At 45.1% G+C, this 25766-nt stretch overlaps 1 protein-coding gene across 1 annotated transcript in view; it reads right to left on the bottom strand.

The window, feature by feature from the left end:
* LOC139250259 (probable E3 ubiquitin-protein ligase HERC6) overlaps positions 1-25766 on the bottom strand; it is an 80348-nt gene that overhangs the window by 31863 nt on the left and 22719 nt on the right. The window contains exons 9-14 of the mRNA XM_070872761.1: positions 22507-22634; positions 20932-20991; positions 19424-19529; positions 11638-11827; positions 2916-3100; positions 2683-2799 (exon numbers count right to left, since the gene is read on the bottom strand). Coding sequence (XP_070728862.1) covers positions 2683-2799; positions 2916-3100; positions 11638-11827; positions 19424-19529; positions 20932-20991; positions 22507-22634 — 786 coding nt within the window. The remainder of the gene's footprint in view (positions 1-2682; positions 2800-2915; positions 3101-11637; positions 11828-19423; positions 19530-20931; positions 20992-22506; positions 22635-25766) is intronic.

The following is a 25766-nucleotide window of genomic DNA, read 5'->3' as shown; positions in this document are numbered from 1 at the left end:
CTCCAACCTCCCTTTCCTCTCCAAACTCCCAAACCGCCTCCCAAATCCGTGACAATCTTTCCCGGAACTCCGTGTTTGAATCCTTTCAATCTGGTTTCCACCCCTGCCACAGTACCGAAACAGCTCTCATCAAAGTCACAAATGACATCCTTTGTGACTGTGACAAAGGCAAACTATCCCTCCTCGTCCTCCTCGACCTGTCTGCAGCCTTTGACACGGCTGACCACTCCATCCTCCTCCAACGCCGCTCCAACATCGTCCAGCTGGGTGGGACTGCACTCGCCTGGTTCCATTCTTATCTATCTAATCGTAGCCAGAGAATCACCTTCAATGGCTTCTCTTCCCACTCCCACATCGTTACCTCTGGTGTCCCCCAAGGATCTGTCCTTGGTCCCCTCTTATTCCTCATCTACATGTTGCCCCTCGGCGATATCATCCAAAAACATGGAGTCAATTTCCACATGTATGCTGACACCTGCACCACCTCTGAGGCTGAACCAGACTGTTCGCAACCTAGGTGTCATATTTGACCCCAAAATGAGCTTCCGGCCACATAGCCGCAGCATAACTAAAATCGCCTATTTCCACCCATCTCCCATCTCCACCCTGGCCTCAGCTCATCCACTACTGAAACCCTCATCCATTCCTCCGTTACCTCTAGACTTGACTATTCCAATGCACTCCTGGCTGACCTCCCACATTCTACCCTACGTAAACTTGTGGTCATCCAAAACTCTTGGCATCCCGTGTCCAAAATCGCACCAAGTCCCGATCACCCATCGCCCCTGTGCTCGCTGACCCACATTGGCTCCCGGTTAAGCAAGGACTTGATTTCAAAATTCTCATCCTTGTTTACAAATCCCTCCATGGCCTCGCCCCTCCCTGTCTCTGTATTGTCTTTCAGCCTCACAACCCCACGAGACGTTTGCACTCCTCTAATTCTGCCCTCCTGAGCATCTCTGGCAATAATCATGGGTGATTTTAATCTTCATATTGACTGGACAAATCTAATTGGCAAAGGTCGCCTTGAGGAAGAGTTCATAGAGTGTATTCGGGATGGTTTCTTAGAACAATACGTTGTGGAACCAACCAGGGAGCAGACTATTTTAGATCTTGTAGGGTGTAATGAGACTGGATTAATTAATGATCTCATGGTAAATGATCCTCTTGGGAAGAGTGATCATAGCATGGTAGAATTTCAAATTCATTTTGAAGGTGAGAAAGCTAGGTCTCAAACTAGTGTCCTGAACTTAAATAAAGGCAATTACAAAGGTATAAAGGCAGAGTTGGCTAAATTGGACTGGGAAAATAGGTAAGGTGGTAGATGAGCAGTGGCAGACATTTAAGGAGATATTTCATAACTCTCAGTGAGAAAGAAAGACTCTAAGAGAAGGATGAATTATTTGTGGCTATCTAAGGAAGTAAAGGATGATATCAAATTGAAGACAAAGGCATACCATGTTGCGAAGATTAATGGTGGGCCAGAGGATTGGGACATATTTAGAATCCAGCAAAGGACGACTTAAAAAAAAATAAAGAGAGAGAAGATAGCTTATGAGAATAAATTAGCAAGAAATATAAAAACAGACAGTAAGAGCTTCTACAAGTATATAAAAAGGAAGAGAGTAGCTAAAGTAAACATTGGTCCCTTAGAGGATGAGACTGGGGAATAAATAATTGAAACAGAGAAATGACAGAGACTTTGAACAAATATTTTGTATCGGTCTTCACAGTTAGAAGACACTAAAAGCATCCCAAAAGTTGACAATCAAGGGGCTATTGGGAGAGGGGTACTTAAAACAATCACTATTACTAGAGAAAAAGTACTAGGCAAACTAATCGAACTGAAGGTGGACAAGTCCCCTGACCCTGATGGCCTGCATCCTAGGGTCTTTAAAAAGGTGGCTGTTTGGTTGTAATCTACCAAAATTCCCTGGATTCTGAAGAGGTCCCAGCAGATTAGAAAACCACAAATGTAACACCGTTATTTAAGAAAAGAGGAAAACACAAAGCAGGAAACCATAGACCAGTTAGCAGAACATCTGTCCACTGCTGGAGTCCATTATTAAGGAAGTAGTAGCAGGACATTTAGAAAATCATAATACAGTCAAGCAGAGTCAGCATGGTTTTATGAAAGGGAGATCAAATTTGACAAATTTCATACAATCATAGAAATTTACAGCACAGAAAGAGGCCATTTTGGCCCCACGTGTCCACGCCGGCCGGCCAAGAGCTATCCAGCCTAATCCCACTTTACAGCTCTTGGTCCGTAGCCCTGTAGGTTACGGCATTTTAAGTGCACATCCAAGTATTTTTTAAATGTGGTGAGGGTACACAAGTTGTTGTTGTTTTCTTCATGATGAAGCACTAATGAAACCCCACTCCCCCTCGCAAAACCACTACCCCTCGCGATACCACCCCCTCTCAATCCAACAGACCCGTCCCCTGCCATCCTACATCCCCTCCCCGCCCCCCACCCACCGATAAAATCGTTTGCCAGTATAGTAAACTTCAAAATGGGCCAAGTGGCAGTGTGACTGTACAACGATCTTATATCAACAGGGTCACGGAAACAGGCAGAAAGGAGAAGGAAACAGGTCTTTCGCACCGCGGTAACTAAACGCACAAGCGCGCTACAGCCGTGGTAAACCAGGTCCGGCATCTTACAAGTTGGAAACTTACCACTTCCCGTTGAAGTTTTCTAAATCTCCAGAGGTCATGACCGAGATCAAACAGAAGCGGAAGTTCATCGATGTAGAATGTGTTCAGTGGGATATTGTGAGGTGCCTTCAGATTTGCCTGAGAGGAAAGGCGTGAAAGAGACAATCTTAACATCGGTGCTCAAAGCAGAAATACAGGAAACTAAAGAAAACGATACAAGTGCTTTGGGTGTAATTGCCTTTTCAGATACTTACATCGTACAATAGTTCTAGAACATGGAGGACGTACTTTGAAGCCTGGTGAATTGGAATGATATGCTCTAGCATGGGGAGATCTACAAGCAATCCCTGGAGCCCTGTAAGCAGAACTACAACCAGAGCCTTAACCATCTGGACAAGATTGTTCAAAGCCGATGACTTCAAAGTTGACCAGCACTTTCCTAGTTTTCAAAAAAACACAATGTTATCTACTCTGCAATTAACTGCACTCCCAGCAATAGAACAATGACAGACGAAATGAGCGTAGAAATTACTGTTCGCGTTTTTAAAGGATATGAACGCCCCTGTTGGAGTCTGCACCTGGAGTCTTGAATTTCATTGAATCCTGGAAATTTACGGCACAGAAGGAGGCCGTTCGGCCTGAAGTGGGACAAGTGGGGCTAACAGCAAAATAAGCAATGCTTGAATTGTTAGTAACATGCATATCTTTGAAATAAACACTGTAGATGGGAATAGACAACAAGTGGATGATGTGGAATCTATATGGGTAGAGCTGCAGATCACCAAAGGGCAAAAAAACTTTAGTGGGAGTTGTGTACAGACCTCCAAACAGTAGTAGTGATGTTGGGGAGGGCATCAAACAGGAAATTAGGGGTGCATGCAATAAAGCTGCAGCAGTTATCATGGGTGACTTTAATGTGCACATAGATTGGGCTAACCAAACTGGAAGCAATACGGTGGAGGAGGATTTCCTGGAGTGCATAAGGGATGGTTTTCTAGACCAATATGTCGAGGAACCAACTAGGGGGGAGGCCATCTTAGACTGGGTGTTGTGTAATGAGAGAGGATTAATTAGCAATCTCATTGTGCGAGGCCTCTTGGGGAAGAGTGACCATAATATGGTGGAATTCTACATTAGGATGGAGAATGAAACAGTTAATTCAGAGACCATGGTCCAGAACTTAAAGAAGGGTGACTTTGAAGGTATGAGGCCTGAATTGTCTAGGATAGAGTGGCGAATTATACTTAAGGGGTTGACTGTGGATGGGCAATGGCAGATATTTAGAGACCGCATGGATGAACTACAACAATTGTACATCCCTGTCTGGCGTAAAAATAAAAAAGGGAAGGTGGCTCAACCGTGGCTATCAAGGGAAATCAGGGATAGTATTAAAGCCAAGGAAGTGGCATACAAATTGGCCAGAAATAGCAGTGAACCTGGGGACTGGGAGAAATTTAGAACTCAGCAGAGGAGGACAAAGGGTTTGATTAGGGCAGGGAAAATAGAGTACGAGAGGAAGCTTGCAGGGAACATTAAGACGGACTGCAAAAGTTTCGATAGGTATGTAAAGAGAAAAAGGTTAGTAAAGACAAACGTAGGTCCCTTGCAGTCAGAATCAGGGGAAGTCATAACGGGGAACAAAGAAATGGCAGACCAATTGAACAAGTACTTTGGTTCGGTATTCACTAAGGAGGACACAAACAACCTTCCGGATATAAAAGGGGTCAGAGGGTCTAGTAAGGAGGAGGAACTGAGGGAAATCCTTATTAGGCGGGAAATTGCGTTGGGGAAATTGATGGGATTGAAGGCCGATAAATCCCTAGGGCCTTAAGCATCCCAGAGTACTTAAGGAGGTGGCCTTGGAAATAGTGGATGCATTGACAGTCATTTTCCAACATTCCATAGACTCTGGATCAGTTCCTATAGAGTGGAGGGTAGCCAATGTAACCCCACTTTTTAAAAAAGGAGGGAGAGAAAACAGGGAATTATAGACCGGTCAGCCTGACATCGGTAGTGGGTAAAATGATGGAATCAATTATTAAGGATGTCATAGCAGCGCATTTGGAAAGAGGTGACATGATAGGTCCAAGTCAGCATGGATTTGTGAAAGGGAAATCATGCTTGACAAATCTTCTGGAATTTTTTGAGGATGTTTCCAGTAGAGTGGACAAGGGAGAACCAGTTGATGTGGTATATTTGGACTTTCAGAAAGCTTTCGACAAGGTCCCACACAAGAGATTAATGTGCAAAGTTAATGCACATGGGATTGGGGGTAGTGTGCTGACATGGATTGAGAACTGGTTGTCAGACAGAAAGCAAAGAGTAGGAGTAAATGGGTACTTTTCAGAATGGCAGGCAGTGACTAGTGGGGTACCGCAAGGTTCTGTGCTGGGGCCCCAGCTGTTTACATTGTACATTAATGATTTAGACGAGGGGATTAAATGTAGTATCTCCAAATTTGCGGATGACACTAAGTTGGGTGGCAGTGTGAGCTGCGAGGAGGATGCTATGAGGCTGCAGAGTGACTTGGATAGGTTAGGTGAGTGGGCAAATGCATGGCAGATGAAGTATAATGTGGATAAATGTGAGGTTATCCACTTTGGTGATAAAAACAGAGAGACAGACTATTATCTGAATGGTGACAGATTAGGAAAAGGGGAGGTGCAACGAGACCTGGGTGTCATGGTACATCAGTCATTGAAGGTTGGCATGCAGGTACAGCAGGCGGTTAAGAAAGCAAATGGCATGTTGGCCTTCATAGCAAGGGGATTTGAGTACAGGGGCAGGGAGGTGTTGCTACAGTTGTACAGGGCCTTGGTGAGGCCACACCTGGAGTATTGTATACAGTTTTGGTCTCCTAACCTGAGGAAGAACATTCTTGCTATTGAGGGAGTGCAGCGAAGGTTCACCAGACTGATTCCCAGGATGGCGGGACTGACATATCAAGAAAGACTGGATCAACTGGGCTTGTTCAGAAGAATGAGAGGGGAGTTCAGAAGAATGAGAGGGGATCTCATAGAAACGTTTAAAATTCTGACGGGTTTAGACAGGTTAGATGCAGGAAGAATGTTCCCAATGTTGGGGAAGTCCAGAACCAGGGGTCACAGTCTAAGGATAAGGGGTAAGCCATTTAGGACCGAGATGAGGAGAAACTTCTTCACCCAGAGAGTGGTGAACCTGTGGAATTCTCTACCATAGAAAGTAGTTGAGGCCAATTCACTAAATATATTCAAAAAGGAGTTAGATGTAGTCCTTACTACTAGGGGGATCAAGGGCTATGGCGAGAAATCTGGAATGGGGTACTGAAGTTGCATGTTCAGCCATGAACTCATTGAATGGCGGTGCAGGCTCGAAGTGCCGAATGGCCAACTCCTGCACCTATTTTCTATGTTTCTATGTAAGTTAGTAGGTGGTTGGGACAGGTTTGCCGCAAGCTCTTTCCGCTGCCTGCGCTTTCGGCGATGAGACTCAAGGTGCTCAGCACCCTCCCGGATGCACTTCCTCCACTCAGGGTGGTCTTTGGCCAGGTTCTCCCCGGTGTCAGTGGGAATGTTGCACTTTTTCAGGGAGGCTTTCAGGGTGCCTCTAACGTTTGCTCTGCCCACCTTTGGCTCGTTTGTCGTGAAGGAGTTCCAAGTAGAGCGCTTGCTTTGGGAGTCTCTTGTCTGGCATGCGAACGATGTGGCCCACCCAGCGGAGCTGATCAAGTGTGGTCAGTGCTTCGATGCTTCAGAGCACGCGGCAAACCAGTTCCACCCACCCTTTCCCTCAACAACTATCTGTCCCACGTGTGACAGGGACTGTGGTTCTTGTATTGGACTGTTCAGCCACCTAAGGACTTTTTTTTTAAGTGTAAGAAAGTCTTTCTCGATTCCAAGGGACTGCCTATGATGATGATGAGTAGATGGTAGTGGCTCCTCGTATCGGCATGATGGGATACTTGACCAAGGATATCTTTAGAGACAGCTAGCTCATTTAGAAGCTTTAGAAAACATATTATTGTTATGTTCAGAACAAGGAGATAGGGAGAATGAAGGCCAGACAGGAGTTACCATAGGAATGGGAGACCCAAGGCTAGAAAGAGTAAGGATAACAGGAGACATCTGCTGGGCCTGAATAACTCAATTGATTAACTGGGTTGTAAAACTCATCATGTGATATAAGGGTTGGAATAGTGTCTGTACTGATTTATGACTGTTACGAAACCAAGTTACATGAACTTGCGTACTATAAATATATGCTGCAACCTCCGTAGTGTTGTGAAAGGTACGTCAGATAACTGAGACCTACTCCCTTGCATATACTCGAATAAACTCTTTACTTGCTTGGACCTAGCAGACTCGAGAGTGGTTATTTCACCACAACAGGCCCATTGTTTCTGTGCCGGCTGAAAAAGAGCTATCCAGCCAAATCCACTTTCCAGCTCTTGGTCCATAGCCCTGTAGGTTACGGCACTTCAAGTGCATATCCAAGTACTTTTTACATGCAATGAGGGTTTCTGCCTCTACCAGTCTTTCAGGCATTGAGTGCCAGACTCCCACCACCCTCTGGGTGAAAGCAAGTTCTCCTCAACTCCCCTCTAATCTCCCTACCAATAACTTTAAATCTATTCCCCCTTCCTATTCACTCTATCTAGGCCCCTCATAATTGTATACACCTCAATTAAATCACCCCTCAGCCTCCTCTGTTCCAAAAAAAACAAACCCCAGCCTATCCAATCTTTCCTCATAGCTAAAATTCTCCAGTCCAGGCAACATCTTAGTAAATCTCATCTGTATCATCTCTAGTGCAATCACATCTTCCCTGTCTCCTTCTTAGGCAGTCCCTCGGAGTCGAGGATGACTTGCTTCCACATCTTTCTCCAGACTAGGCAACATACTCGTAAATCTCCTGTGTATCCGCTCCAGTGCAATCATATCTTTCCTGTAATGTGGTGAACAGAACTGCGCGCAGTACTCTAGCTGTGGCCTAACTCATGTTTTAATGGGCCAAAACTTGCGGCCCCTCCGGGCGCGCATGATGTGCGCATGCACCTCGCAAATGCTGGTTCTCGCCGCGCGATGTACATGCGCCAAAAACCGGCTTTAGTGATCTGACAGATCTCACGCGTCCCCTCATAAATGACATCCATAGGCCAGAGATTGGGCTATTTACCCAACTCTTGCCCAGCAACTGTCCTTCAAATGCCTGATAAAAGCAGGTGTATAGCCTACTTTTAGCAGTGTAAGAGTTTTAAAATATAGAAAAATTAAATGTAATCACTAATTTTAGATTAAAAACCCTGTCTATTAAGGCAAGTTTCTTTTTAACCCTATTAAAACACTTTAAAATAAATTTCAAAAAAATAATTTTTTGTTCTAAAACATTTAATTTCAATTAATTTTAACTATGTGAGGTGGCATTTTTTATTTGTTGTGTTGTGTTTCTTGTTTTTGCGGGGTATTCCCATTGATAGTAATGGGAGCTCAAACAGAGTTCTCATTATTATCAATGTGAATACATAGTGATTGGTGATCCAGGCCCACATGATCCCAGGATACGCATATGACCCTGGAAGACCTGTACCATACGCTGGACTGCGAAACTAGGCCTCCGACCGCAATCCCATGATCCTCCAGGACCACCAGGTATTTCCGTTAAGGCTGGGAACTCAATATCCAGGGGTATTCAACATTGAGGAAGGATAGACAGAAAGGAAAAGGAGGCGGGGTGGCATTACTAGTTAAAAAGGAAATTTAATACAATAGTACAGAAGGACATTAGCTTGGATGATGTGGACTAGGTATGGGTGGAGCTACAGAATACCAAAGGGCAGAAAACACTAGTGGGAGTTGTGTACAGACCACCAAACAGTAATAGTGAGGTTGGGGATAGCATCAAACAAGAAATAAGGGATGCGTGCAATAAGGGTACAGCAGTTATCATGGGTGACTTTAATCTACATATAGAATGGGGTAAACAAACTGGTAGCAATGCAGTGGAGGAGGATTTCCTGGAGTGTATTAGGGATGGTTTTCTAGACCAATATGTGGAAGAACCAACTAGCGAGCTGGCCATCCTCGACTGGGTGACGTGTAATGAGAAAGGACGAATTAGCAATCTTGTTGTGCGAGGCCACTTGGGGAAGAGTGACCATAATATGGTAGAATTCTTTACTAAGATGGAGAGTGACACGTTAATTCAGAAACGAGGGTCCTGAACTTAAGGAAAGGTAACTTCGATGGTATGAGGTGTGAATTGGCTAGGATTGACTGGCAAATGATACTTAAAGGGTTGATGGTGGATAGGCAATGGCAAACATTTAAAGATCACATGGATGAACTTCAACAATTGTACATCCCTGTCTAGTGTAAAAATAAAACGGGGAAGGTGGCTCAACCGTGGCTAACAAGGGAAATTAAGGATAGAAGAAAGAGGCATATAAATTGGCCAGAAAAAGCAGCAAAACTGAGGACTGGGAGAAATTTAGAATTCAGCAGAGGAGGACAAAGGGTTTAATTAAGAGGGGAAAAAGAGAGTACGAGAAGAAGCTTGTAGGGAACATAAAAACTGACTGCAAAAGCTTTTACAGATATGTGAAGAGAAAAAGATTAGTGCCTTGCACTCGGATTCAGGTGAATTTATAATGAGGAACAAAGAAATGGCAGGCCAATTGAACAAATACTTTAGTTCTGTCTTCACGAAGGAAGACACAAATAACCTTCCAGAAGTACTAGGGGACAGTGGGTCTAGAGAGAAGGAGGAACTGAAGGAGTATCCTTATTAGGCGGGAAATTGTGTTAGGGAAATTGATGGGATTGAAGGCCGATAAATCCCCGGGACCTGATGGTCTGCATCCCAGAGTACTTAAGGAAGTGGCCCTAGAAATAGTGGATGCATTGGTGATCGTTTTCCAACAGTCTATCGACTCTGGATCAGTTCCTATGGACTGGAGGGTAGCTAATGTAACACCACTTTTTAAAAAAGGAGGGAGAGAGAAAACGGGTAATTATAGACCAGTTAGCCTGACATCAGTAGTGGGGAAAATGTTGGAATCAATTATTAAGGATGAAATAGCAGCGCATTTGGAAAACAGTGACAGGATCAGTCCAAGTCAGCATGAATTTATGAAAAGGAAATCATGCTTGACAAATCTTCTGGAATTTTTTGAGGATGCAACTAGCAGAGTGGACAAGGGAGAACCAGTGGATGTGGTGTATTTGGAATTTCAAAAGGCTTTTGACAAGGTCCCACACAAGAGATTGGTGCGAAAATCAAAGCACATGGTATTGGGGGTAATGTGCTGACGTGGATTGAGAACTGGTTGACAGACAGGAAGCAGAGAGTCAGGATAGAAACATAGAAACATAGAAAATAGGTGCAGGAGTAGGCCATTCGGCCCTTCGAGCCTGCAGCGCCATTCAATGAGTTCATGGCTGAACATGCAACTTCAGTACCCCATTCCTGCTTTCTCGCCATACCCCTTGATCCCCCTAGTCGTAAGGACTTCATCTAACTCCGTTTTGAATATATTTAGTGAATTGGCCTCAACAACTTTCTGTGCTAGAGAATTCCACAGGTTCACCACTCTCTGGGTGAAGAAGTTTCTCCTCATCTCGGTCCTAAATGGCTTACCCCTTATCCTTAGGCTGTGAGATAAACGGGTCCTTTTCAGAATGGCAGACAGTGACTAGTGGAGTGCCGCAGGGTTCAGTGCTGGGACCCCAGCTCTTTACAATATACATTAATGATTTTGATGAAGGAATTGAGTGTAATATCTCCAAGTTTGCATTTGACACTAAACTGGGTGGCGGTGTGAGCTGTGAGGAGGACGCTAAGAGGCTGCAGGGTGACTTGGACAGGTTAGGTGAGTGGGCAAATGCATGGCAGATGCAGTATAATGTGGATAAATGTGAGGTTATCCACTTTGGGGGCAAAGACACAAAGGCAGATTATTATCTGAATGGCGGCAGATTAGGAAAAGGGGAGGTGCAACGAGACCTGGGTGTCATGGTTCATCAGTCATTGAAAGTTGGCATGCAGGTACAGCAGGCGGTGAAGAAGGCAAATGCTATGTTGGCCTTCATAGCTAGGGGATTTGAGTATATAAGCAGGGAGGTCTTACTGCAGTTGTGCAGGGCCTTGGTGAGGCCTCACCTGGAATATTGTGTTCAGCTTTGGTCTCCTAATCTGAGGAAGGACGTTCTTGCTATTGAGGGAGTGCAGCGAAGGTTCAACAGACTGATTCCCGGGATGGCTGGACTGACATATGAGGAGAGACTGGATCGACTGGGCCTTTATACACTGGAATTTAGAAGGATGAGAAGGGATCTCATAGAAACATATAAGATTCTGACGGGATTGGACAAGTTAGATGCGGGAAGAATGTTCCCGATGTTGGGGAACTCCAGTACCAGGGGACACAGTCTTAGGATAAGGAGTAGGCCATTTAGGACCGAGATGAGGAGAAACTTCTTCACTCAGAGAGTTGTTAACCTGTGGAATTCCTTGCCGCAGAGAGTTGTTGATGCCAGTTCATTGGATATATTGAAGAGGGAATTAGATATGGCCTTTACGGCTAGGGGGGATCAAGGGATATGGAGAGAAAGCAGGAAAGGGGTACTGAGGGAATGATCAGCCATGATCTTATTAAATGGTGGTGCAGGCTCTAGAATTGGAGAATTGAATGTTATTTGCATGAGCGATTCGGGGGGGCTCTTCTAACAATGCGAACCAAATGAGCCATGAACTCATTGAATAGCGGTGCAGGCTCGAAGGGCCGAATGGCCTACTCTTGCACCTATCTTCTATGTTTCTATGAGAACTGACTTATAACCAAAGACAAAAGTTTCAGACAATTGCAGATTCCTACTTCCCTTTAAGGATCAGTTCTGCGCTACAGGACTGACACCCTTCCTTTTCTCCACACCTATTTCGATCTCTCTAACTGAATAAATGCACAAGAGCTACTTTGCGGATTGCCGTGCGCTCTCTTACCCAGAGTGCTTTTTGTAGCATTATCTAGCACTGCAATGGCTGCCGTATAGGTCAGAACCAGATCATCTATGTTCTTCTCTTGCTGCATCACGGAGCACTCTGGCAGAATCAGGTAAATCATCAATGCTTCTTTATCAACACGCAACATCGAAAGATTTGGAAGTAATTTTGTCGCCAGGCTTGAAGTTATCTGTAAATCAAATCCATGACATTTAATAAAAATTGTGAACCAATATATAACTAGTTCATTCATTTTAATTCAATAAACAACCATCACAGAGTTCAAAAAGTGCAAGTGTAAAGTGCTTTAGGGCATCCTAGGGACGTGAAAGGCGCCATAAGAATAACAACATCAACTTGCATTTATATAGCACCTTTAACGTGGTAAAATGTCCCAAGGCGCTTCATAGGAGCATAATCAAACAAAATTTGGCACCAAACCTCATGAGGAGATATTAGCACAGGGTCAATGAGGTAGGTTTTAAGGAGCGTCTTAAAAGAGGAAAGAGAGGTTCGAAACATAAAAACATAGAACATAGAAAATAGGTGCAGGAGTAGGCCATTCGGCCCTTCGAGCCTGCACCACCATTCAATGAGATCATGGCTGAACATGCAACTTCAGTGCCCCATTTCTGCTTTCTCGCCATACCCCTTGATTCCCCTAGTAGTAAGGACTACATCTAACTCCTTTTTGAATATATTTAGTAATTGGCCTCAACAACTTTCTGTGGTAGAGAATTCCACAGGTTCACCACTCTCTGGGTGAAGAAGTTTCTCCTCATCTCGGTCCTAAATGGCTTATGCCCCTGGTTCTGGACTTCCCCAACATTGGGAACATTCTTCCTGCATCTAACCTGTCTAAACCCATCAGAATTTTAAACGTTTCTATGAGATCCCCTCTCATTCTTCTGAACTCCAGTGAATATAAGCCCAGTTGATCCAGTCTTTCTTGATATGTCAGTCCCGCCATCCCGGGAATCAGTCTGGTGAACCTTCGCTGCACTCCCTCAATAGCAATAATGTCCTTCCTCAAGTTAGGAGACCAAAACTGTACACAATATTCCAGGTGTGGCCTCACCAAGGACCTGTACAACTGTAGTAACACCTCCCTGCCCCTGTACTCAAAATCCTTCGCTATGAAGGCCAACATGCCATTTGCTTTCTTAATCGCCTGCTGTACCTGCATGCCAACCTTCAATGACTGATGTACCATGACACCCAGGTCTCGTTGCACCTCCCCTTTTCCTAATCTGTCACCATTCAGATAATAGTCTGTCTCTCTGTTTTTACCACCAAAGTGGATAACCTCACATTTATCCACGTTATACTTCATCTGCCATACATTTGCCCACTCACCTAACCTATCCAAGTCGCTCTGCAGCCTCATAGCATCCTCCTCGCAGCTCACACTGCCACCCAACTTAGTGTCATCCGCTGAGCGAATTCCAGGTTTTTGGGCCTCGGCAGCTGAAGGCACAACCACCAATGGTGGAGTGATTAAAATTGGGGATGCGCAAGAGGCCAAAATTGGAGGAGTGTAGCTATCTCGAAGGTTGTAGGGCTGGAGAAGGTTACAGAGATAGGGAGGGGAGAGGCCATGGAGCAATTTGAAAACAATGATGCGAATTTTAAAATAGAAGCATTGCTTAACCGGGAGCCAATGTAGGTCAGCAAGCACATGGGTGATGGGTGAATGGGAATTTGTGCAAATTAGAATATGGGCAGCCGAGTTTTGGATGAGCTTAAGTTTATAGAAACATAGAAACATAGAAAATAGGTGCAGGAGTAGGCCATTCGGCCCTTCTAGCCTGCACCGCCATTCAATGAGTTCATGGCTGAACATTCAACTTCAGTACCCCATTCCTGCTTTCTCGCCATACCCCTTGATCCCCCTAGTAGTAAGGACCTCATCTAACTCCTTTTTGAATATATTTAGTGAATTGGCCTCAACAACTTTCTGTGGTAGAGAATTCCACAGGTTCACCACTCTCTGGGTGAAGAAGTTTCTCCTCATCTCGGTCCTAAATGGCTTACCCCTTATCCTTAGACTGTGACCTCTGGTTCTGGACTTCCCCAACATTGGGAACATTCTTCCTGCATCTAACCTGTCTAACCCCGTCAGAATTTTAAATGTTTCTATGAGGTCCCCTCTCATTCTTCTGAACTCCAGTGAATACAAGCCCAGTTGATCCAGTCTTTCTTGATAGGTCAGTCCCGCCATCCCGGGAATCAGTCTGGTGAACCTTCGCTGCACTCCCTCAATAGCAAGAATGTCCTTCCTCAGGTTAGGAGACCAAAACTGTACACAATACTCCAGGTGTGGCCTCACCAATGCCCTGTACAACTGTAGCAATACCTCCCTGCCCCTGTACTCAAATCCCCTTGCTATGATGGCCAACATGCCATTTGCTTTCTTAACCGCCTGCTGCACCTGCATGCCAACCTTCAATGACTGATGTACCATGACACCCAGGTCTCTTTGCACCTCCCCTTTTCCTAATCTGTCACCATTCAGATAATAGTCTGTCTCTCTGTTTTTACCACCAAAGTGGATAACCTCACATTTATCCACATTATACTTCATCTGCCATGCATTTGCCCACTCACCTAACCTATCCAAGTCGCTCTGCAGCCTCACAGCATCCTCCTCGCAGCTCACACTGCCACCCAACTTAGTGTCATCCGCAAATTTGGAGATACTACATTTAATCCCCTCGTCTAAATCATTAATGTACAGTGTAAACAGCTGGGGCCCCAGCACAGAACCTTGCGGTACCCCACTAGTCACTGCCTGCCATTCTGAAAAGTACCCATTTACTCCTACTCTTTGCTTCCTGTCTGACAACCAGTTCTCAATCCATGTCAGCACACTACCCCCAATCCCATGTGCTCTAACTTTGCACATCAATCTCTTGTGTGGGACCTTGTCGAACGCCTTCTGAAAGTCCAAATATACCACATCAACTGGTTCTCCCTTGTCCACTCTACTGGAAACATCCTCAAAAAATTCCAGAAGATTTGTCAAGCATGATTTCCCTTTCACAAATCCATGCTGACTTGGACCTATCATGTCACATCGTTCCAAATGCGCTGCTATGACATCCTTAATAATTGATTCCATCATTTTACCCACTACCGATGTCAGGCTGACCGGTCTATAATTCTCTGTTTTCTCTCTCCCTCCTTTTTTAAAAAGTGGGGTTACATTGGCTACCCTCCACTCTATAGGAACTGATCCAGAGTCAATGGAATGTTGGAAAATGACTGTCAACGCATCCACTATTTCCAAGGCCACCTCCTTAAGTACTCTGGGATGCAGTCCATCAGGCCCTGGGGATTTATCGGCCTTCAATCCCATCAATTTCCCCAACACAATTTCCCGGCTAATGAGGATTTCCCTCAGTTCCTCCTCCTTACTAGACCCCCCGACCCCTTTTATAACCGGAAGGTTGTTCGTGTCCTCCTTCGTGAATACCGAACCAAAGTACTTGTTCAATTGGTCCGCCATTTCTTTGTTCCCCGTTATGACTTCCCCTGATTCTGACTGCAGGGGACCTACGTTTGTCTTTACTAACCTTTTTCTCTTTACATATCTATAGAAACTTTTGCAATCCGTCTTAATGTTCCCTGCAAGCTTCTTCTCGTACTCCATTTTCCCTGCCCTAATCAAACCCTTTGTCCTCTTCTGCTGAGTTCTAAATTTCTCCCAGTCCCCAGGTTCGCTGCTATTTCTGGCCAATTTGTATGCCACTTCCTTGGCTTTAATACTATCCCTGATTTCCCTTGATAGCCACGGTTGAGCCACCTTCCCTTTTTTATTTTTATGCCAGACAGGAATGTACAATTGTTGTAGGATGGAAGATGGAAGATGGGAGGCTGGCCAGGAGTGCGTTGGAAGAGTCAAGTCTAGAGATAACAAAGGCATGGATGAGGGTTTCAGCAGTAGTCAGTTGCTAGGGAACAGAGTTTGTTACAGAGACCGAAGGCAATGGCTTCTGTCTTCCCAATATTTAGTTGGAGGAAATTTCTGCTTGTCCAGTATTGGAAGTTGGACAAGCAGTCTGACAATTTAGAGAAATTGCCAGGGTCGAGAGAGGTGGTGGTGGAGTGGATGTCATCAGTGTACACATGTCAACTGCTGCTCAGGGGATAGCACACTCTGTGAATCAGAAAGTTGTGGGTTCAAGTCCCACTCCAGGGACTTCAGCACATAAAATCTAGACTGACACTCCACCCAGTGCAGGGCTGAGGGAGTGTTGAACTGTCGGAGGTGCAGTCTTTCGAATGAGATATTAAACCGAGGCCCTGTCTGCTCTCAGGTGGATTTACAAAGATCCCATGGCACTCTTTTGAAGAAGAACAGAGGAGTTCTCCTGGCTACTATTAATCCCTCAATCAACTGAACAAAAACAGATTATCTGATCATTATCACATTGCTGTTTGTGGGAGTTTGCTCTGCACAAATTAGCTGCTGTGTTTCCCACATTACAAGAGCACTTTGAGATGTCCGGTGGTCATGAAAGGTGCTATATAAATGCAAGTCTTTCTTTCTTCCATGTGGAACCCGACATGTTTCTAGATGGTGTTGACAAGGGCCAACATGTAGATGAGGAGCAGGAGGAGGCCAAGGATAAATCTTTGAGGGACACCAGAAATAATGCGGGAGCGAGAAGAAAAGCCGTTGCAGGTGATTCTCTGGCTACCACTGGATAGTTAAGAATGGAACCAGGAGAGTGCAGTCCATCTCAGCTGGACAATGGTGGGGAGGCGCTGGAGGAGGATGGAGTGGTCAACCATGTCAAAGGCTGCAGACAGGTCGAGAAGGACGAGGAGCGATAATTTATCACAGTCACTTGTGACTTTGACAAGAGCCGTTTTGATACTGTAGCAGGGGCGGAAACCTGATTGGAAGTATTCAAATATGAAGATCAGGGAAAGATGGGCACGGATTTGGGAGGAGACAACGCTTTTACGGACGTTGGGGAGGAAAGAAGGTTGGAGATGGGTCGGTAATTTACAAGGACGAGGGGTCAAGGGTAGATTTTTTGATGAGTAGGGCGATGATGATACATTTGAAGGAGAGAGGGGCAGTACCTGAGGAGAGAGAACCATTAACAATATCAGCTAAAATGGAGGCCAGGAAGGGAAGTTGGATGGTCAGCAGTTTAGCAGGAATTGGGTCAAAGGAGCAGGAGATGTGTCCTTTTTGTTATGTGTACATGGGATGTGGGCGTCGCTGGCAAGGCCGGCATTTATTGTCCATCCCAATTTGCCCTTGAACCGCTGCAGTCTGTGTGGTGAAGGTACTCCCACAGTGCTGTTAGGGAGGGAGTTCCAGGAGTTTGACCCAGCAACGATGAAGGGACGGCCGATATACTGTCAAGTCAGTGTGGTATGTGACTTGGAGGGGAACGTGAAGGTGGTATACACTGCAGCCAGGGTACGCTGTTGGTGGAGGGAGTGAACGTTTAAGGTGGTGGATTGGGGTGCCAATCAAGTGGGTTGCTTTGTCCTGGATGGTGTCAAGCTGCACTCATCCAGGCAAGTGGAGAGTATTCCATCACACTCCTAACTTGTGCCTTGTAGATGGTGGAAAGGCTTTAGGGAGTCAGGTGGTGAGACACTTGCCACAGAATGCCCAGCCTCTGGCCTGGTCTTGTTGCCACAGTATTTATGTGGCTAGTCCAGTTATGTTTCTGGTCAAAGGTGACCCCAGGATATTGATGGTGGGGGATTCGGCGATAGTAATGCCGTTGAATGTCAAGGGGCGGTGGTTAGACTTTCGCTTGTTGGAGATAGTCATTGATGCCAGTTCATTGGATATATTCAAGAGGGAGTTAAATATGGCCCTTTTAGCTAAAGGGATCAAGGGGTATGGAGAGAAAGCAGGAAAGGGGTACTGAGGTGAATGATCAGCCATGATCTTATTGAATGGTGGTGCAGGCTCGAAGGGCCGAATGGCCTACTGCTGCACCTATTTCTCTGTTTTCTATGTTGCTATTGCTTGGGACTTGTGCGGCGCGAATGTTACTTGCTGATACACTCATAATAAAGGGCTAAATTGAGGACTGTGTACAATGAGCAAGTGTGACCTTAGCTCCTTTAATAAGATTCCAGAGTGCCGGTACTGCATGGGTGGCCTGCTTAGATACTGTGCAAGTGGGTACAGACTGCTTCATTATCTCAGGAATTGTGAATGGCACTGGACATTGTGTAATCATCAGCGAATATCCCCACTTCTGAACTTATGATGGAGGGAAGGTCATTGATGAAGCAGCTGAAGATGGTTTGGCCGAGGACACTGCCCTGAGGAACTCCTGCAGCGATGTCCTGGGGCTGAGATGATTGACCTCCAACCACCACAACCATCTTCCTTTGTGCTAGGTATGACTGCAGCCAGTTTTCCCCCCCGATTCCATTGACTTCAGTTTTACTAGGGCTCCTTGATGCCACATTCGGTCAAATGCGACCTTGATGTCGAGGGCAGTCACTTTCATCTCACCTCTGGAATTAAGCTCTTTTGTCCATGTTTGGACCAAGGCTGTAATGAGGTCTGGAACCGAGTGGAACCCAAACTGGGCATCGGGGAGCAGGTTAATGGTGAGTAAGTGCCACTTGATAGCACTGCTGATTACACCTTCCATCACTTTGCTGATGATTGAGAGTCGACTGATGGGTCGGTAATTGGCCAGATTGAATTTGTCCTGCTTTTTGTGGACAGGACATACCTGGACTGTTGTCCACATTGTCGGGTAGATGCCAGTGTTGTAGCTGTACTGGAACAGCTTGGCTAGAGGTAGGCTAGTTCCGGAGCACAAGTCTTCAGCACGAGCTCCAGGATGTTGTCGGGGCCTATAGTCTTTGCTGCATCCAGTGCTCTCAGCCATTTCTTGATATCATGTGGAGTGAATTGAATTGGCTGAAGACTGGCTTCTGTGATGGTGGGGACCTCAGGAGGAAGCCGATCGGCATTTCTGGCTGGAGATGATTGCAAACGCTTCAGCCTTGTCTCTTGCACTCACGTGCTGGGCTCTGCCATCATTGAGGATAGGGATATTCATGGAGCCTCCTCCCGTTAGTTGCTTAATGGTCCAACACCATTCACGACTGGATGTGACAGGACTGCAAAGCTTTGATCTGATCCGTTGATTGTGGGATTGTTTAGCTCTGTCTATAGCATGCTGCTTCCGCTGCTTAGCATGCATGTAGTCATGTGTTGCAGCTTCCCCAGGTTGGCACCTCATTGTCTGGTGCTGCTCCTGGAGTGTTCTTCTACACTCCTCATTGAACCAGGATTGGTCCCTGGGCTTGATGGTAATTTTGAGCTGCTAGATCTGTTCTGAATCTATCCCATTTAGCACAGTGGTAGTGCCACACAACACAATGGAGGGTGTGCTCAGTGTAAAGACGGGACGTTGACTCTACAAGGACTGTGTAGTGGTGACTGCTACCAATGCTGTCATGGACAGATGCATCTGTGACAGGTAGATTGGTGAGGACAAGGTTAAGTAGATTTTTCCCTCGTGTTGGTCTCATGGACAAGATGAGCACGGAGAAGGCACGGGGTATTCAAGTTCTACCTTTATATTTAGAGCATTAGGTTGTTTCATCTAGCTTCATAACTCCAATTTTAATCATTTCATTTAACGTGAACAACGAACAAAACTAAATGCTGTAAGGTGGATAATGTAGATATGTATTTCACACACTGCAATGGATGCGCAGTACTCACAAGTTGAAAACATGAATTATTTAAACATCTCAACGAGGCACTGCAAATACTTACCCTGTTGACAATCCAGTCCTCTGCGGTAAGCTTCCCAAATATTTCACTGGCTGCTTCCACATCAACACTCACAAGATCGCTCCCCATTTTGCGCTGGTCTCCATCACTGTAAGGTAAACATCAAAACTTTACGCCTGCAATACAATACTTCACAACAGAAGGAAAGTTGCCTCATATAATTGTGTCAGCTGTGGCTCAGTTGACAACCTCCTCAGAGCCTCGCACCTCTGAGTCAGAAGATTGTGGGTTCAAGTCCCACTCCAGAGACTTGAACACAAAATTCTAGGCTGACCCTCCAGTGCAGGACTAAGGGAGTGCTGCACTGTTGGAGATGCCACCTTTCAGATGAAATGTTAAACCTAGACCCTGTCTGCTCACTGAGGTGGACGTAAAAGATCCCATAGTATTATTTTGAAGAGCGGGGGAGTTCTCCCCAGTGTCCTGGGCCAATATTTATCCCTCAATCAACATCACAAAAACAGATTATCTGGTCATTATCACATTGCTGTTTGTGTGAAATTGCTGTGCGCAAATTGGCTGCTGCATTTCCTACATTACAACAGCGACTACACTTCAAAATGTACTTAATTGGCTGTAAATCGCTTTGGGGCGTCCAGCGGTCATGAAAGGCGCTATATAAATGCAAGTCTTTGTTTTTTGTTTTATTCCAAGTCCTTCATTTAAGCACATCTCTGATCCAAGTCCAAAACATTTTCTGTTTTCCTTCGACCACTCGTAACACGAATCACCGGCTGATAGTTTCCCTTTGACGCTAAGAGTCAATCTGATTTTTACCCAATGCACCATTCTTGTCATCAGCTGTATTTTTTTCAGTAAGGTTATTAACTAACATTTTTTTTTTCCTATCAATACCAAGTTAAAAAATTAATAGTAACTGCAAGATGATGAATCAGTTTAGCTTTACCACCAACATGCTAAGAATTTAACCTTCACAACACATTTCAGTAGCCTGGTGGAAACCAGTGGCTCACTCAGTGGGTAGCACTCTCGTCTGAGTCAGAAGGTCGTGGGTTCAAGTCCCACTCCAGAGTCTGGGGCACAAAACTCTAGGCTGACACTCCAGGGCAATACTGAGGGAGTGCTGCACTGTCGGAGGTGCCGTCATTTGGATGAGATGTTCAACAGAGACTCTCAGTTGGATGTAAAAGATCCCACAGCACTATTTCGAAGAGAAGCAGGGGAGCTATCCCCGGTGTCCAGGCCAATATTTATCTCTCAACCATAATCACTACAACAGATAATCTGGTGATTATCACATTGCTCTTTTTGGGAGCTTGCTGTGTACAAATTGGCTGCTGCATTTCCTACATTACAACAGTGACTACACTTCAGACGTACTTCTTTGGGCTGTAAAGCGCTTTGGGACATCCTGAGTTTGTGAAAGGTGGTATATAAATGCAAGTTCTTCCTCTCTTCTCATACTTCAAAGTCAGACTATAATAAATCTGTTGCACATCACATCGATTTATAGCTTCTGTCCCACTCACCTTTTCCTCAGAAAACTCCCAGTGAGGCAGGATGAGGAGGAAAATACTAAAGCAATCGACCTTTCACATGAAAGACAAAAGGTGTTAACATTCAGTAAGGGTATTGATCATTTAAGACTGTGATGTCTTCCAACAAATCTTTCTAAAATAAGGAAACCAAATAATTCTAACATGAAAAGTAACAATGAGCATGTGTAGATCGTTCAATGTCTTCTATTTCAGACAGTTCAATGAAGGGGACATTTAATCAATAATTTTTCCCACTAAGTGCTTTCCCTCTCTATATTTATTCAGTCTCAATTTGTAGATAGCATTGTAACGTGTGCACCTGTGAGTATGCTCACAGGTTTACAAGGGGACACCTGAAAAGTTTTTGGAGTGTGCCCCACCACCCCCTTTAAATAGGCGGCACTTGTTTATTGTCTTACAACAAAATAGTTGTAGAGCTGTTGAGGTACGCTCATGGCCTTCCGCGAGAGGTGGGCGCCTGAGGGACTGGAGTGCATCATCACCCCCGGCAACCAAATTTTAATTTGATTTTAATGTCTAAAGTTTAATTTGTTTAAGTTGTCGGGTTTAGTGCCCCCCCCCCACACCCCCACCACCTTTAGCCAGGGGGAACTTGCATAATTTGTGTTTCTAGTGCCGTCAAAAAAAAGCAATGAGGCTCTTGAAAAGTTTTTGGTGTCCCTCCCCGCCCCCGCCTTTAATCAGGGGGCACTTGATTACTGATTCAACTCAAAATAGTTGTAGAGTTGTTGAGTTGGGAGTGGCTTAGCCAGTCACGTGATGTTCACAAGACTCAATAAAACCCCAGCCAGTTGGGTTCGGGGGACCCACGATGAGGCAGGTGGTTTTGAGCCTGCTAGATGAACTGGTAATGTGCAGTGTGATTGTTAAACCTTTTGTTAATAAACCAACTAGTTCTAAATAGCAATATGTTGCTATGAATTCTTAAGCAACAAACCCATAAAGCAAATACAGTACAAGCATTGTGTCCCTTCTTTGACTTCTCACATCACCCAATCTAATGCCACCACTGCTTGGTAACTGACTATTGTGTGGCACAAGAGAGAGACCTGGATTGAATTAGATATTCTTTATTGGCAAAGTAGCTCCATTGGTGTGGTACCACCGAGATAGTGAACTCACTACATGGGAAAATCACAGACAGAGAGGTGCATACATACCCAGTTGTTATGATCTGGAATGCACTGCCTGAAAGGTCGGTGGAAGCAGATTCAATAATTACTTTCAAAAGGGAAATAGATACATATTTGAAAAGGAAAAATTTGCAGGGTTATGGGGACAGTGCAGTGGAGCGGGACTAATTGGATAGATCTTTCAAAGAGCCGGCACAGGCATGATGGTCCGAATTGCCTCATTCTGTGCCACGTGATTCTATGATATTACTTCTCCATGACACAGACAGCTTGTTCTCCAATGAGCTGTGCCACTAGAGTGACCCACTGCTGTGAATTCACGGAACATCGCTAATATTTTCAGCTGCTATGGGTGAGTACTTCACTTATAAAAATGCTTAGAACAGAAATGAAAGATATAAAGAGTGCTGACTCTTCTGCATTCTTTCTTTCTGTGCTGTAAACAGCTGTGTTGATCCATTTATCGACAAGGGTTTCATCCATGGTGAGGATCTGCTGTGCACTGTCTCTGAGGCGGAAGTCAGCTGCAGGCAATGGAAGCTGCAAAAGCAAGCCAGGTAATTAGAGAGTGAATCGGCAGATTTGTAAAACAGTTTAATTCAATCGGTAGCTCGTGTGACCTTAGTTAAATGGCCTTTAATACAAAGGATTTGAGTATAAGAGTAAAGATATTTTACTTAATCACATAGGACCCTGGTGAGACCACACCTGAAGTATTGTGTACAGTTTTGGTCTCCTTACCCAAGGAAGGATATACTTGCCACAGAGGGAGTGCAATGAAGGTTCACCAGACTGATTCCTGGGATGGGGGGATTGTCCTATGAGGAGAGATTAAGTAGACTAGGCCTATATTCTCTCGAGTTTAGAAGAATGAGAGGTGATCTCATTGAAACATACAAAATTCTTACAGGGCTTGACAGGGTAGATGCAGGGAGGATGTTTCCTGGCTGGGGAATCTAGAACCGGGGGTCACTGTCTCAGAATAAGGGGTCAGTCATTTAGGACTGAGATGAGGAGAAATTTCTTCACTCAGAGGGTGGTGAATCTTTGGAAGTCTCTACTCCAGAGGGCTGTGGAGGTTCAATCGTTGAGTATACTCAAGACAGAGATCGATAGATTTTTGGATATTAAGGGAATCAAGGGATATGGGGACAATGCAGGAAAGTGGAGTTGAAGTAGAAGATTAGCCATGATCTTACTGAATGGTGGAGCAGGCTCGAGGGGCTGAATGGCCCACTCCTGCTCCTAATTCTTATGTTCTTAAAAGGTAGTACACGTGACAGCAATCCACTGACTGTAGAATATATGCAGGAGTGAGGTCCACAGCGCAAGGGATCCTGCTGACATATGAATTCGGTCTCCAGTGGCATAACATGCAGTATTCTTTATGAACCACAAGTGAGATAATACGCAAATGTAAAAAAATATACTTTAATATGCTATCAACTGGTATTTTAGCCTGATATTATAGATGCAGAGGGCACTTTTGTACATCCAAGGTTAGAAATGCTAGATGCTATTCATTTAACAGTCGGTTAGCCAGGTGATGAAGGATAGAATACTCGAGCCCAGTCTTCAGTCACTTACAGCCCTTTATTTACAGAGACACACATTACATACCGTGCAACCTCAACATAGGCTTCCTTGCCCTTCCCGAGCCCGCTCCCATATATATATATAAACACAAGAGGGTCCCCAATTAATACCCACCACAATTAACAGTCATAAAATAACGGGGAGAGCAATTTGAGGCCAGCATAGAGAGTATCCACAAATTAATCGGCAACAGTGAGTTCTAGGATCTGTCTGGGTGGGTCAAGTTCTCCCACCTTGACTATCCCTGATTATAATCGCTGTGAAGCGCCTTGGGACGTTTTACTATGTTAAAGGCGCTATATAAATGTTTGTTGTTGTTGTATTCCGTGTTGGGCAGCCCAGTTGTGGGAACGGTCTGCATTGGGCTGTGCACCTGGAGCATGGCTGCTCTTGCCCAAAACCTTCTGGAATTGGCTATTCCGGCATGGAATTTGACCACCATCGGGAGCCCCTATGGCAAGTGTCCACCTGCCCTCCCAGCACGTGTGTGAGCCCATGGACATGCATCATACGGCTAGGTTTGGTGGGAACGATCTTCAGTGTGAAGCTCTAAGATTAGAGTATGCAGTGGATTTTAGCTGTAAGTTGCAGCTTGAACGTGTGCCCTGCTGGAGTACGGATGTGCAGGAGTGGGGGTTGGGAATTCCGGCTCGGCTACGGCCAAGTAAAGGGCTGCAGTGGCTATCAGAAGGCGAGTGGCTAAGTGTATGCGTCCTGCTTTGGCCTTGGTTGCGTGATAGTTTCCTCCTGTTCTTCAATGGTTAGGCTTCTATATATAGGAAAGTCATGCAGCACACCACGCTGATCTTGGAGACACGTATCGGGACTTCCCCATAAGGCACCCTGATCTGTCAAGGCATTCGAAGCACAGTTTCAAAATGCCAATTATGTGTTCTGTAATAATCCTGGTGGTAGCCTAAGCTTTGTATCTGTGCTCTGCTTCTGTCTGTGGCTTCAATAAGGGTGTCATTAGGCTGGGCTGGAAAAGATAGCCTTGGTCTCTGAGGTGATCTCCTTCCTCCCTGCCATCGCCCATCAAATAAGCCAAGTGCAGCCTTGGAATTCAGGCATTAGCACTGCTGCCTGAAAAGTGGGCGTTGCTCTGCATGTTCTTGATCATTGACCAACTGCACATTCATGGATTGCAGGCCCTTTTTTGGTCATGCAGGCAATGACATTGAGTCCCGTGACCCACTCAATCACCAGCAATTCCCCCTGGAGATTAGGGAATTCAGCAGTCCAAATGCATTGGTCAATGGAGTCATGCAGCTTTCTGCTATTCAATGGGAATCTATAATTCTACTTCTTACAATAAATTCAACTAATAGTTTAGCCTGTATTTTTCTGCTGATTCAGTGAGATCAAGTCGAGAGAGTGACATCCTGTATTCTTGGCCTTGTGGTGCACTAACCCCAATATTTCATGCATAAGTCAAGCTTTTCGTCATAGGAAGTGGGACTTGGCTATAGGAATTGAATTTTGTGAAGAGCACGTATAAGGATTTTGGGAAGTAGCACGATACCTCTTCCCTGCCTCTATCTCCCTTCCCCACAGATTTCTCACAACTAGCCCTCCCGGTTAACAAATGGGTAAATATACCAGCTGGGCCGTTGTTGAAGCAAACAATTCCGGAAGATCCCAGGATCAATCCCAGGTTGATGAATAGTTAACCTCAGCCAGGACAGCAGAAGATGTGCTACCTCTGGCCTTGGTTATGTGGACTAGGAAAGAGGAAAAATCCACCGAGGTTCCCGCTCCTGATCACTATCCAGTGGCTCCAGCTGCCAGGTGGCCATGTGCTGACGTTGGCTGACAACAGGGTCGGGCTGTTGAAGCCCTCCGTGGTTGAATAGCACGCTTCCAATTACAGCCTCGAATCACACATGGAGAATGGCCACTCGCGAAAGGTAAAGAGACAATGGCTCTTGCCTGTGGTGGAGCCACAATGCAGGCATAAAAAGAAAACAAAGACTTGCATTTATATAGCGCCTTTCATGACTACCGTACATCTCAAAGCGCTTTACAGCCAATGAAGTACTTTTGGAGTGAAGTCACGATTGTAAGTACGTGCCTTCA

Source organism: Pristiophorus japonicus, chromosome 2, assembly GCF_044704955.1.
Source record: "Pristiophorus japonicus isolate sPriJap1 chromosome 2, sPriJap1.hap1, whole genome shotgun sequence".
Lineage (NCBI taxonomy): Eukaryota > Metazoa > Chordata > Chondrichthyes > Pristiophoridae > Pristiophorus > Pristiophorus japonicus.
This window is presented reverse-complemented; position numbering and strand designations above follow the sequence as displayed.